Source organism: Melopsittacus undulatus, chromosome Z (genome assembly GCF_012275295.1).
Source record: "Melopsittacus undulatus isolate bMelUnd1 chromosome Z, bMelUnd1.mat.Z, whole genome shotgun sequence".
In the NCBI taxonomy this organism is placed as follows: domain Eukaryota; kingdom Metazoa; phylum Chordata; class Aves; order Psittaciformes; family Psittaculidae; genus Melopsittacus; species Melopsittacus undulatus.
The window spans coordinates 68,836,583-68,851,454 of record NC_047557.1 but is presented as its reverse complement, the minus strand read 5'-3'; the positions used below and the strand labels follow the sequence as shown (position 1 = coordinate 68,851,454).

At 34.0% G+C, this 14,872-nt stretch overlaps 1 protein-coding gene across 1 annotated transcript in view; it reads right to left on the bottom strand.

The window, feature by feature from the left end:
- FBXL17 (F-box and leucine rich repeat protein 17) overlaps positions 1-14,872 on the bottom strand; it is a 284,908-nt gene that overhangs the window by 78,510 nt on the left and 191,526 nt on the right. Inside the window, exon 7 of the mRNA XM_034073123.1 lies at positions 13,761-13,837. Coding sequence (XP_033929014.1) covers positions 13,761-13,837 — 77 coding nt within the window. The remainder of the gene's footprint in view (positions 1-13,760; positions 13,838-14,872) is intronic.

Genomic DNA, 14,872 nt, shown 5'->3' with positions numbered 1-14,872 from the left:
TAACAGTACCATGTCCTTTTTATGTTGAGGACACCAGAACTGCACACAATACTCCAAGTGAGGTCTCACAAGAGCAGAGTAGAGGGGCAGGATCACCTCCTTCGACCTGCGGGTCACGCTCCTCTTGATGCAGCCCAGGATACAGTTGGCTTTCTGGGCTGCAACTGCACACTGCCGGCTCATGTTCATCTCCTCATTGACTAACGCCCCGAAGTCCTTCTCCACAGGGCTGCACTGAATTTCTTTTTTGCCCAACCTGTAGCTGTGCCTGGGATTTCTCTGTCCCAGGTGTAGGACCTTGCACTTGGCATGGTTAAACTTCATGATGTTGACATCAGCCAACCTCACAAGCATGTCAAGGTCCCTCTGGATGGCATTCCTTCCCTCCAGCATACGAATCAAACCACACAACTTGGTGTCATCGGCAAACTTGCTGAGGGCGCAGTCACTTCCACTGTCCATGTCACTGACAAAGATGTTAAACAAGACCGGTCCCAACAGTGATCCCTGAGGGATGCCACTCATTACTGGTCTCCAGCCAGACACTGAACCATTGACCACAACTCTTTGTGTGTGGCCATCCAGCCAGTTCTTTATCCACCGAGTGGTCCACCTATGAAATTGATGTCTCTCCAATTTAGAGACAAGGATGTCATGTGGGACAGTGTCAAATGCTTTTCACAAGTCCAGGTAGATGACACCAACTGCTCCACCCCTGTCCATCGTTTCCGTAGCCCCGTCATAGAAGGCCACCAAATTGTGTCTTATCACAGTAAGATTTTGTGCAGATAAAATCCAGTGTATCTTTTAGTCTATTTTACAAAACCTCACTGGTCATAAATCATAGTTCATAAGAAAATATGGACTGCAGGGGGAATAGAGATCTTGATGAATTAGGCTCGTTTCAGTTTGCAGTCTCTATTAGTTTCAAGGTGTAATTGTATATTTATTGATTAAAGGACAAAAGATTTGTTTTTTTCTTCTTTGTTCTTAGTAATAGCATTTGATCAGAATTGTTTCCTAATCATCTTCCTTTAATTATCTAACAAGTTCTATTTACAGAAAATTGTTGGACCATATATAGGAAAAATAAAGAACCAATTTGTCCCTACAGAAGAGATCATTTAAGTAGCCAAAGTGAAATCTATGGGCATTATAATTTCTTTCTGTGACAGAAACAAGCATCATTTCAAGGATTTAAAGAAAAAAAAAAGATTCTTCAAGATTTTGAGTAAATATACTAGTTAGTAGCTGCAGAAAGTATCACCCTAAATAAATTAATTCCTTTTCATTGCAGTTTCTCTATCTGCATGTTTTTCAATTTTCTCAGCACTTACAAGACCTGCTCTGATCTAAACAGTCCTGTGTGGGCCCAGAAAGAAAGAAGTCCTCTGTGGAATCATGTCACTACAGGGGCTCAAAGAATTCCTCATATGAGCTGCTGCCACCAAATACAACACAAGACACATCAGCCACCATCACTTGGATTGATGGATGTGATGTAAATAAAATGCATAATCCAGAAGGGAGTGACATTTTAATTACATTACTGTGCTTTTTTTCCTTAGAAACACAGCTCCAAATAACTTGAAATTTAGTGTTGCCTTTCCACCTGGTGATTTGAGGTACCCAAAAACCTGAACAATACCATGCTCTGAGTCAGGAATTCTTGATTTCTTCCGTGCAACCAAGTTTATAAAACTTAGCTACAGCAATAACACTTAGCTATTTCCCTGACTCCCACAAGTTTGGGTCTGAAAATAGCTACCAAACTCTGTTACACTGTTATCGTTCCTCTTTAACATTACTCAAGAAAAACTGACACACTAAGTCAGACAACAAAGTTTTATGATAGTAAAAGAAAAGTAAAAGAGCCAACTGAAAACAAACAGTAAAGGCTACATTCCACTGCTGTTTTCCACTTCACTGGTCAAGAAGGGTAGAAGCCTCTGCTTCTAGGGAAATTGTACGGATTCAGATGAAAAGTGCGAGGAGTATAAATGCCATAATTTGGGATTTATTGCACCAGACCATCAACTGAGTTGAGTTAGTTATCCTATGTGTCCCTTTACTAGGCAGCATTGATTAAGTACTATGATTTCCTTTCATTTCTCATAACAGAGATGCTACCAGCAGACCTATTAGGTTAGAATGTTAGAGAACTTTAAGCTGCCATGTTGCTTAAATAGAAGGAATTTCCCTTATTGTGTTTGCTTTCAAAACAAAATGAAACTTAAAGAATCTGTGATTCACCAACATGAGAATATAGAAATATCCAAGCAGCCAAAATAAATATTTTTCCCAATATCCCCACTGGTTTATAACAAGGTATAGGCAACACTGTCACTGACATTTAATGATATTTCAATGTAACTGCAAAAAAGAAAACAAATATAATTAATTTGCAAGGTATTAGGTTTTTTTTTCTCCAAGTTAAAATGAAATAGTGTAAAGAGTATTCATGAACCAAGGGAAAAATCAGTGTGATAAATATGCATCATAAAAAACTCCTGATAGGAAAAGCCATTGGTTGGCTAACTGTGAAACAGAAAGTTGTTTTTATGAGTATTCAGTAACGTTTCTTTAAATTCCAGGTTAATTTCAAATGCAAAAATAATACACATTTCTTCTTCCCACAAATAGACTGCTGTGATATGATCTGAGTTATTTTGGTGGTTATGAAAACAATGGAATCAAAGCTGACTCGTGAGCTTACCAGAAGATGTCGCAAGGTCAACGACCACAGTGTGGTTTGTGAGGTTTAGGTTAGGCATTAGGAGGAAAAAACCATAAAGTATCTTTAGCAGTTCCAGTGCAGCACTGAAACATTGTCTAGAGACATGGTAGAACCTTTGTCCTTTGAGGTCTTCAGAATATAGCCAGGCAGAGCCACAGAGGACCTCATCTATCACCAGCCCCACCCAGAGAGCAAGGCTGGACTTGGTGACTCACAGAGGTTTCTTTCAACCAAAATTTCTATGACCTTTTGATCATACCATACAAATAGTTTGGCTACTGTTCATGTTTGACCTCTAATACAGCAAGACCTAGATCTCTGAGGAATTCTTACAAACCATAAATGAGCTGATGATCAACTGTAATTTAATCTTTGACATTTTTGCTTCCTGGTTGCTTACTGAACTGCAAACGAGTATTTATTTAAAAAGCAGCTGATTATTCTAGGGTGATTTCTTTATATGTGAGTGAGAAGTCAAGATACCTGATAGATGGTTAAACTAAGAAAATCCTTTTAAGTCGCATTAACTCAGGTACTCTGAAAGCAAGTTGAATGAACTAATTAGTTACTTAAGAAAACAGGTAAGGGATTATGAACTGCTAGCACTGTTGACTAGTTGCTGTTCATTACAATTTAAGTTGATACAAATAAAAATGAGCTACAGTGCTCATTTTACAAATTTACAGTAAATGTTTTAGTAATTTACAAAATTACAGTAAATATAATTTTGACACTAGGCTATTATTGCTGATGGAGGAATATAGATTTAATTGAGGAATATGTATGCTTATACCCTTGAAGTAGAGTGAGATGCTTCTACCACACCTTTAAATTAAAATGATTTATGCAAAACAAGCTACAATTTCAATGCTTTCAAGTTTTGGTAGTATGGAAAATTTCTTTTACATTCCATCTTTATTCTAATATCCATACATAGCAGAACTACTAAGTTCCTAAAGTTCCCAAGTTCCTAAAAGACAATTGAGTTGTATCATATATAAAATACATCATATTTAAAAAGCTTAAATCACCCCAACAAAACACTGACCTTGACAAAACATACAAAGTAGCAATACCTTCAGATTACTGGAATGTTTTAGAACTTTAAAAAACTGTATTATTATATCTAGCTAATAATATTCAAACATGCCCAATATTTATATAATCTTTCAAAGTACCTAAGGTGGTTGACATGGAAGTTATTTCATTTATCAGTTATAAAATATGTACAAAAATGAACAGAAAAATCCAAATTGCACATTTAAAAAAAATCATATATTTGTAGAATTTGTTTTATTACATTATTCAAGAATTCCTGTTATCCACTTTTATTTCTTTCCTTTGTATTAATAACCTTGTACCTACATATTTTTTGACATATATTACTATGCTTCTGTATTAGGTATCTTGTAATTAGAAGTAATATGGTTCAGTATGTATAGCTAAAAATTCGGGGCAATAACACCAAACCAAAGAGAACCAGAAAATAAAGTAATCTTGTTAGTGTTTTGGGAAAGATACTTGACATTTTGAAAGTTAAAATAATCCCACTCAATTTATGAGGAACTAAAATCTCTACTTTGAGACTATTCTTTTTTTTTTTTTTTTACAGAAAACTGTCCAAATATTTGAATATGACCAAACTAAAATTTTGATGTCAATTTATTGATTTGTAAAAACCCAATCATTACTTGCCTTTCAGATTATTTGTTTCAGATTATTTATTATGCGAATCATGTCCCCTACATCATGGACATAGCAGTTTTGACACTATTGTCATGTGGTGTGGAAAGTTTGTAGTTCGGAAAGACAACACGAACATCTTCGTATACTTCATTACAGAGGTAAAACCCAAATGTTTTTGTCACTGCAAAGCTAACCCAGAGTCACCACAAATAAAGAAATGCTGAGTAGAAGTACCAATCATTCCATTTTACTACATAACTTACAATATATTTTGGATGCATCCTCTTTTCTTAGACAAGTTGATAAAATCCATTGTTATTAGAGTTTTATTGCTGTTTTTGCTGTGTTTCAAACTAATGCGTGTAAAAAAATGATACAGTCTCTGCTTCTTAATATTTAAATATTGGGCTACATATGCCATACTTAGACATAAGAGATCTATTCATGTATATGCATATTGAGGCTTACGTAATATGCCACAACACAGAGATGCAATAGATTTAGAATTTGTTTTCATATTCTCCGTTCCATTCTTAGAAACATTTAAACACAAATTGCTTTTGTTCAGCATTTTCATTTTTGTATAAAAAAAATAAGGCTCTAAACCAATCTTTATCACATTACTATAATATTAACCATTTGGTTTTATTTCTTTTCCAGTGAGCTACATCAATATCTTAACCAGTTTTTTCAGGCATATAAAGAAAAAAATTGTTTCTAGGTATTCAGCCTCTTAGTGCAACCCCTGGGGCTACAGAACTGATTATAAGGATAGAATATTTTCTTTCAGGCATTCAAGATAATTGAATTATTAGTACCTCCATGAAGTACTAATCTTTTTTTTTTTTTTTTAAGGCAGGCAGACAGTCATAATGAGCCTTCTTTTCAGTAATCTGAGTATTACTGGAACTCAACAACTAGACAAAACAGTTGCAAAACAGAATATCGAAAGGCAAATCCAGTACCAGAAAACAGTCTTTTTAAAAACTTAGTTTCGGTAATCATGTTGAAACAAATGCATTATTGCTAAGAAGTTTAAACAACTGTTATCATATTTAAGCACTCTGAATGGATTTCTCCCTTACAGATGCTTCTGTAAGAAAATAACCACTTTTACTTGGGCAACACTGAAGTAACATGCAAATTTTAAAATGCAATTTGTTAAAATATATTCTTTCGTTAATTAAAAAGGGGATCATAAAACTGACTCCTAGAATTCACAAGAAATAAATGATTTCTCTCACTTAAGAAAAACAGAAATGCTGCTTTTAAATTTAGTATTATGAGAAGGACCCTTAAATGATCCCCACTGAGACTAATACTAGATTTTATAGGAATAATTTTAAATACAGTTAAGGTATGGATTTTTTGAAGTATACTGGTAATTGCTACTCAACAAATAAAGTGATTTAGAGGCAAATTTCATATGCATTCAAAAGTTCAATGACTTAAATATAAGTTGGACTATAGCAAGAGTGAATTAATGTGAGTCATTATTGGTGTTTGTCACAAAACACTAAATGTTTTAAACATTTAAATTAAATTATATTCTAACCAAGCCAGAAATATATTCATGTTAAACACAAGTTCGACAGTTGGTTTTATCAAGTAAATCTATGTCTGACTGAAAATCAAATGTTCTACTGGGAATCGCATTCTCCATTGCACTGTGAAATTAATAGATACTGTTTGAAATGAAAGACAAGACAAAAACGTAAAATGACAACCCATTTCTTTGGCAGTTTGAGGGTTTTTAATCAAAATACAAAACCAAGCTGCAATAATCCTCATGTTCACAATATGATCATAATTATATAGTTTACATGTGATAATTCGTTCTCACTTTAATTCAGTCTTCAGCTGCAATCAGTAAGTTTTTAGAGATAATAATTTAAAAAATGTTTTTGCTGTGCGGTAGCTCTCTGAAGAGGCACCTAGCACACTGTTTTCAATATAGGGGTTAACATGTGCACAGGAGAAATAAAGTTTTTTTAAAGATGATAAAAAACAGGAAATACAAATATCACAGGAGAAGCCAGGTCATGGGTCAAATGAAAGGTCAGCATTTTAATAGTTTCTTAACACAGTAAATATAGAAAATGAATACATAAAAACCTGGAAAAGTATTTCTGGCAACATAGGAAGAGGTTGTGGCCATTTCAATTTTTGTTATATCAGAAATATATTTTGTGTTTTGGTACTCAGAAACACGGCACATTTTTTCCAAAGATTAAATGAAGCACCTCTTTCTAGAGATAAAAAACCACAAAATTAAACTTTCTATTATGATTGATAAAACTACTGCCAAGTTTGTCACTGAAGACTTGAAATAACAATCCAAGCAACTATGTTTCCCACAGGAGAAATTAAATTAAAACCATGCTACCTGTGGATCTCTCTACAAGACAATCCAAACCTAAAGTACAACACATCTCCATTTTTCATATTTAGAACAATCAACTAGGAACAAATAGTTTACAGATTATAGGCTTCTGTTCTGTTCATCTTGGTGATTCAAAATACATATACAGCCAGCTTCCTCCAACTGGCTATTATACTACATTATTTTTAAGTGTACAGGTTAAGGGGGACAACAGTCCTTCTAGTACGACAAAAAATAGTTTGGAAGTTTGTCTCATCTCGTTGCTCAAAGGCAAAATCCTTTATTATGTACTGTAGGAAAAAGGATTTGCAGCTGTTAGTTGAGAAATACGCTATTGCAGTAATTTATCTCACTGTATGGGTCTTGAAGACGCACAGTGGTACCTCAAATCAACTTTTAAAGAACACTGCATGGAATTTTGTGACACTGGGAATACTGATAAAACTCAGACAAAGAAAACTCGAGTTTTGATAGTTATGAATTATATATGGTGATGCCAGACTGTTCAAGGGCTCTTTCTGCTTCAGGGATTACTTCTGATAAAGTTTTCATTTGACTTTTTCTATTAACAATTTCTACTGAAAACTCCAGACAGGTGACTGAAGTTGTTATCCTGAACACTCTTAACAGAACTAAAGGACATGTCCTGTAATAGGGTTCCACTCCCAAAATAAAAAGTATACAGCCAAATTTCCTCACATTAACAACAACCTTAGTTTCAGTGTCAGTAGGATCCCTTATGGAAATAAAGTTTCATGTAAATACCTGCAAGGCTCTTTAAGCACAAGTACTTCAAACTGAAACAACAATACTAAAGGAATATAAAAATTCAGAAAAACAAGTTGAAAAACATCCTTACAGAAGTTGTATACTCTATATTTTTTTCTCCTAGCCAGAGGGAAATATACAGAGGTTCTGAAATACATGAAAAGAAGCCAAACAGTCACTCTGTGCATGCCAACAGAAATAATACTGCCATTTAAATGGAGCAAGGGATAGTAAGTTATACTGTGCATTGCTGCTGTATGACTTTGTAATTCACCGCTATTGCTTGAATAAGCTTTCACTAATCATTATAATTACCAGAGTTGCTGTAGATTATTTTGCTTCAGAATTCTGGAATAATGAAAGTTTTAACATAAAAGCAAACAAGAACACTCTACTAGCTGCCAGAGATTTTGTCAAAGGAAGCACCAACAATATATACAACAAGGTATAAATTGCTTGCTACCTACTTATTCTTCAGGTTATTAATACAGTCTACTGGAACTGAAGTTGCAGCCTATCCATAGAAAAGGAACCTTAAAATTAAGCAAAGAACTTCAAAATTTGGCACTACACATCAACAATACTGCTGACTTACATCAGTGAATTCATGTTTCTGAACAATTAAATAACAGAACAAAAAGTAGAGACAATATGCTTATGTGGAAAGGAAATAAAATAAGTTTACAAGAAAGCAATATATATGTACTTTTTCTTTCATACATATATAGCAATAAATATATAAAGTCATTTGGTAATATGATACCACCCTTTTATACACACAAAAATGTACATATAAACATAATATATAACCATGAAAGAAGGTAACAGAGGCTCTGGTCCTTATAAGATTCTATGTACACTTATTCACAAGCATAAACATTGTTCTCAGTGTTGATTGCTTTTTGCATGCATTAGGTTATTAGAAGAGTACAAAAGAGAAAGAAATATGCACCGGAATAAAAAGCACAATAGACAGAAGATTGACTCAGAGAAGAAGGGAGACTTGGAATTCAATATCGCAGCAATTGAAAACAATTTTGAAAGAGAAAATGAAAGCTATATTTATTTAAACTATATCAATTGAGAAAGAGGTTGCAAGCCAGTAATGTGTGAGCATGAAGGCAAACCAGTAATGTGTGAGGATGAAATCTTTTAAACTCAAATATGTATTTACTACCTGATCCATTCTGTCCATCCATAAGTGCTGCATTTATCCCACAAAAATTTATTTCCTTTCTGAGTAACACTTTGCAAAACATATGGTGCTTTAAAAACAGATTTTAAAAGGATAACATTAGGAAAGAAATAGTTTTAGTGAGATCAAGCATTAGAGATTTGCTAATCCAAGTGAGAAGCAGAAATAGAACATTCTTTTGTGGGGAAATACCCACCCTGTGCTTATTCTTCATGATTTACATGACAAATGCTAAATATTGAAGAGAAAACTTGAGCAATTCTCATGAGATTTATCTGTATTAGTCAGTAGGAAGATCTGATCCTCTGATAAATTAAAATACTCTATTTTAAAATTGAAAGCACATGTAGCCTAGATACTAAACCATCAGAATTTAACAGAATCTCAGAAAAGTATTTTAACATTGTTAGCTGTATCTCACTTCTCAGAAAAAAGACCATAATTCAGTTATAAAGAAAAAAATGCAACTTACAGCTATGTTTTGTGACAGCTGGATTTGACTCTGTATAAACACTATCTTATTCCTCTAGATATCTCCTTCTAACAGCTATGCCCCACCCATAACATTTTAAAATAAAAACTATATAATTCAATCATAGTTTGCTGAAACTCGGTTTTTGCTTCAGCAAATATCTTCATAGAAGAAAAACCTTTAAAAAAAAATCATGTGTCTTCAGAGACACTAAATACACCAGAAAATGATGAAAAGAGGCAATATGAAAAAGGAATACTCACAATTTTAGGAAACAAAAAGTGTACATATCTAGAGAGCTCTTTTTCAATATTTAGAATCTTAAAGGTATCAGCAAAATACAACAGTTCATCTCAGGTCCTTTGCCAAGTGTTTAATCTGAAAAGCTTTGTGCAATTAGCTAGAAACAGGGGCTTTCTAAGTTTGGTAAAATCCAGAAATACTAGGTAATGGAAATTCTACAAGACAGCTATTGAGACAATTGTAATCTTCTGCAGGTTGCTTGACAGGAATCGTTACAAGATAAACATATTTCCCGAACTGTGCTAACCACATTCCTATTAACAACAGTTTGGTACTTTGTTTTTTCATAAATTTCTGAAATGATTTCTCATGGCATATCTGTACAAAGTGCTGATTTTTAACACTTTCAAACTTTTTGCAAAAGTCTTTATTTTATTTTTTTTCATTTTTAAATTTCTTTCTGCACATACAAACCAAACCCATTGATCTGACTACTTTTCTAAATCTGGAAGTGGAAGTAAAGCACTAGACACTATTATCCTGCACTACCGGTAAGAATGCAGTTTTAGAGTAATTTTTAGTAAATTCACACTTAACATTTCTACAAAATCAAACCCCTAAAACATGTAGTCCTCTTTCCCAGGCTAGTTTAATCAAACCCTTTAATCTTTGAAGAGAAAATCTCATTTCTGTATTTCAGAGTATATAGCACTCTGCACCTTTACAAAGTTTTAAAGTAATAATTTACTTAAAACAAATTCTGAGTATTAAGGATATCAATAGAACCCAGGACTAGAGCATAAAATTGAAAAGACAGTTACACAATTCTGCATGTCCTTGCTGCCCTAGCCCACTAGTATACATCCTCACATCAATCTAGTTCATTTGACACACAGTCTCCCCACAGCTGAGAAAGCCTAGCTTTCTTACTAATTCTTGCTAAAAGCTTAAATACAAAATCCCTTATGTTTAAGCAAACTTAAGGCTGTGAAACAAATCCCAACAAAAGGCAGAAAATTCAGAGACAACACTGAAAATCCATGCTTAATTCATGATTGTTTAACAAAAGGGCAAAAGGATATGAGGAACTAACGTCAGCTTTAACTTCATTCTGTCTCTGTTCTTGGGCAAACAGGTGTTTATCTCCAAGATAATACTAGTTCAGTCTCTCCTGTCAGTCTAGGTAAATTCTAGTCATAATTTTATTATCAATATTCTGGATGTAAAGAAACTTTAAAACTCCTTTACAGCATCCTAGTTGTTACACTGTAGCATTCGTGTTACATTGTCACAAACACCATTAATTAAAAATGGATTTTTAGAGAATTATGCTGGAGAAGCATAGAGATATAATTCTACAAGTTTTTTTTCAGAAGTAAGCAAAATACACTTTCTTGTATAGAAAAAAAATTTACAATTAGCTATTTTGTAATGTAACTTGAAATAGAGCATCTTTTTACAAGTTAACAACTTCTAGTATCTACACATACTTGAATTCCTATTTGAATCTTCTTCTGACCATACTTCTGTGTAATGTAATATCTTTCTGCCTAGCAAAATGTCAAAGAAAGTAGTGCTGTCCATGGCTGTATTAACAGGGTGTAGGGGTTTTTAATTAACTCTTTAGGCTTCAAAATAGGACATAGTATTTTAGCATGCTTTAAAAATAGTAATTGCATGTGTGGTCATTTGGCATACTGTCTTACTGGAGAAATTGGAAAATAAATGGAATGAATACAGTGACAAAGTTCACACTTTGTAGTTTTCACTAGACTACATGAAATTACCTCACATATACATACCTACAGTATTAACTGCAGGGCAGCAACAGTTTTTGCTGTAATTGTTTTCTTCATTTACAGCAATTGTTATTATTATTTTTGCTTAATTAATGTCTCAAATGGTTACAAATTTTGTTGGAAATCAGCAATATTACTTACTTTTTTCCAGATGAATTGCTAAACACTTTGACCTCTTGTCCCAGAGTCTGAACAATTTCAAAGAGGGCTTTATAAACCTACATCTGTAGTCCATCAAGCTGCAAGAAATCTGGCTACCAGCTCTAGGCATGTTCTAAAATACCAGTGAAAATGTCCACAGTTACAACTTAAACTGCTCTTTTCCCATAGTAAAAAAGAGGCAGCTTCCTTGATAAAGGAACTTCAACAACAAACTGAGCTCACAGCACTGTAAGGAGCCCACTTTTTAACTTAACAGCACCACAGACAAAAGCGGGAAGTCTTCCACTGAAGTACCAGGAAACAAAAAAAGGAAGGGCCTAGCACCACCCTAGAACATTCTTGTTAGTTAATATTCACTTGCTATTATATTTTTAATTGAAGGCAAAGTTTTGACTTCCCTACAAAGCATATATTATGCTCATAAGTTCTACTTTACTACAGTTTATTTTGCATTTTCAGCTCAAGATATCACAAGCAGAGAATATATTTGTCAGGCTGGCATGCTGAGATATGCTGAAGATTATAATGATAATCAATTAGTCTTAATAATGTACCAGTATCACAGCTGTTTTGTTGGATGTCTAACTGATCCTTATTAGCTTAAGTAGCCAAATTTTCAAGTACACAGTAAAACCTACTATCAACACTGTGGACTGAGAAAGTTCTCACAGTCTCAGTATCTGACTGAATCATAGTCCACAGAAACAGAGGCTCAGCCTGGATGACTCTGGTTGCCAAGTTTATCATCCAAACCCTATGTATAATCTCTCCACTCATTCATTCTGTGAAACAAATTTTTAATCTAGCCCACTTTTTATCTAGAAACCCCTACTTCCTTTACCCTCCTTCCATTCTTTCATAAGCAAGACTTTACTCATCCTCAGTTTCTTTTCTTCAGTTCCTCAGTGTATTTTTGGAGAAATGCTGTTTTTTTTTTCTCAGTAACTGCAGCCAATGAGAAATTACTGATCCTCAAGATGTTGATTGTATTATTCCCATGATAATTCTTTCTACATGGGTTGTTGAAGTCGTAAGGGATGAGTACAGATAGTTGATCTATAATACACAGACAGTCACACTTCCAACTGAAGTTCTGCATCTCTTACCCTACAGCAATAATGAGAAGCACCTTCATAGTCATTTTGTGCTCTACAGACAATCCCTTTCCCTGAATTTCCAGCAGGCAGTTCCTGTTTCACAAATTCAGGAATACACCTTAACCACGTGGTAACAAGACAAGAAAATTATATTTTCAACTTGACAAGATCTATTCTGCACATGGAAGCACAAACAACTGCAGACCAGAGAAAATGGCAGTATGAGCTCGTGCTCCCTTCTCCTCTGCCATGCCCAAAGCTCCCACAACTGTTCCAGCTGCACTGTGAACTCATGTTCAAATACTGTGGACATGAGCTGAACTCTGCAGACCAACATACCCTTGAATGCACCCATGTAAACCCCAGCAAAGTGCAAAATCTGAAGGGGAAGATAAAAAAAGCAAATTTGTGACCACTGGAAAGATAATTTGCCACTTTGACACAGCAATTCTTTATAAATGCCATAGAGTAAAAACTAAAAATAAAAAAAGTGAATGAGAAAATATACTTGTAAAACACGAGAGGTACATATCAAAGGTACAGTTTTCAAATCCTACTGAAAAGTAAGCATGAAAATGGGAGATAGATGTTTGAGAATTTGGCTTTAATGCAGAAATAAGTGTCTAATTTCAGGTCAGTATCTTATTTGAAAAAAAAAAAACCCAAACCAAAAGAACAAGATAAACTAAAGCAGCTTCTGCAAACACAGTCAAGTGCTAAGTTTTCCAATTTCAAGTATGACTTCTATTTCTCTATCTGGCCTATGAGACAGAAAGCCTAATTTCTAAGATGTTCTTTTCTATTTATATTGTGACAGCTTTCTTAAGGTGTCATCCAGTTCATTCAATTCTATGGTCCACAACAGGCATAGTTGCTTAGTTACGCTTCTACAGCACCTAGAAACGCATATGCGTTTTTTGATTTTCTCTCAAGTGCTCTCCCAGACTCCAGAACAATTCAAAGAGCACTCTACCCAGTCTACCCAGTAGCTGTCAATTCTATAAGGAACACTCTGCAGTACATACATACACTGACTTTCATACTTCTAACCACAGATATTTTAAAGTATGTCAAAAACTTCTTGTACTACTCCTAATGTTGTGGATAAAGGGTTTGAAAATTTTCATCTATATATTTCCAACACTTTTATAATAGTCCCTGTGAAATACTTGTAGAGCTTAATCTTGACAAAAACAAAGATATAGGTACATTACATACCATAGTCGGTGATCTTACAGGATACTAAATACAGCTCTTTCAGGTTCCGGCCTTCTTTGGCAATCACCTCCACACATCTGGAAGACACATACAGTAATATCCCAGTTAAAAGACAGTAGGTCTTTTTTAAATAGCAAGAGCACAATCCACAAGTGCAATGTACTGTGTCTCAATTTCTCCATTTAGTGAATTGTTCCATAGAATACATTGAAAATTCATATGGATACACTGGAGAAAAATATTATTTTATATTGAATGCTTTTATACCAATATTCCCACAAGTCTTTAAATATGTGAGCTGCTTGAAATATACACAGACAAGTCATTTGGAAAATAATACAAATGTGAATTTCCACTTCTTTATTACTGTGTAACTTCGGAAAATTTATATTGTAAGATGTAAGCTTTGAGAGTTTTCTTCCAGGGAAGAACTATAAATTCACAGTAATGAGGACAAAAGACAAGAAAATATAATTTTAAATTAATGTTTGTATTTCCTCAGTGATTATTGCAAAAGTCATCAGGTCATGAAATGCTACATGCCACTGGTGTTCCAATATGTTGCTAGAGAAGCTTGTACAGATGAGAAGAAAGCTCATTTGTTTGCCTTGTCACAACTGCAACACCTAATGGGTTATTTTGTTAATCTTCTTTTTGATTTCTTGCAAGCAAGAAAATTATTATGAATTAATTAATGTAACAAATCGATTACTGAAATAAAATAGGACCTTACTATATACTTGTGACCGAGTCTAGATTAATGTTATTTTTTAACCTGCACTGTTTATACTGTGTCACTCAAAAATATAGTTCATAAAATATATTTTCAGTCACATTAACGTAAATGCACTGCTGTTCATTTACATCATTTACATCAGCTGACATGACATAGAGGGATTAAAAAGATGTATTTTATAGGATAAATCGTAAGAATTTCTCCTACCTTACACAAAATTAAATTACCGGATGATTTTTGGGACAAAAAAAAAAAGTTGACACAACAAAAAGCAATTTCTGAATTTCTCATATAAGTTCTGCAAAATACACCTACATCCTCAGGGACCTTTTTGTTCCACTTACCACCACCAACAATTATCTTCCAAGCTGATTTA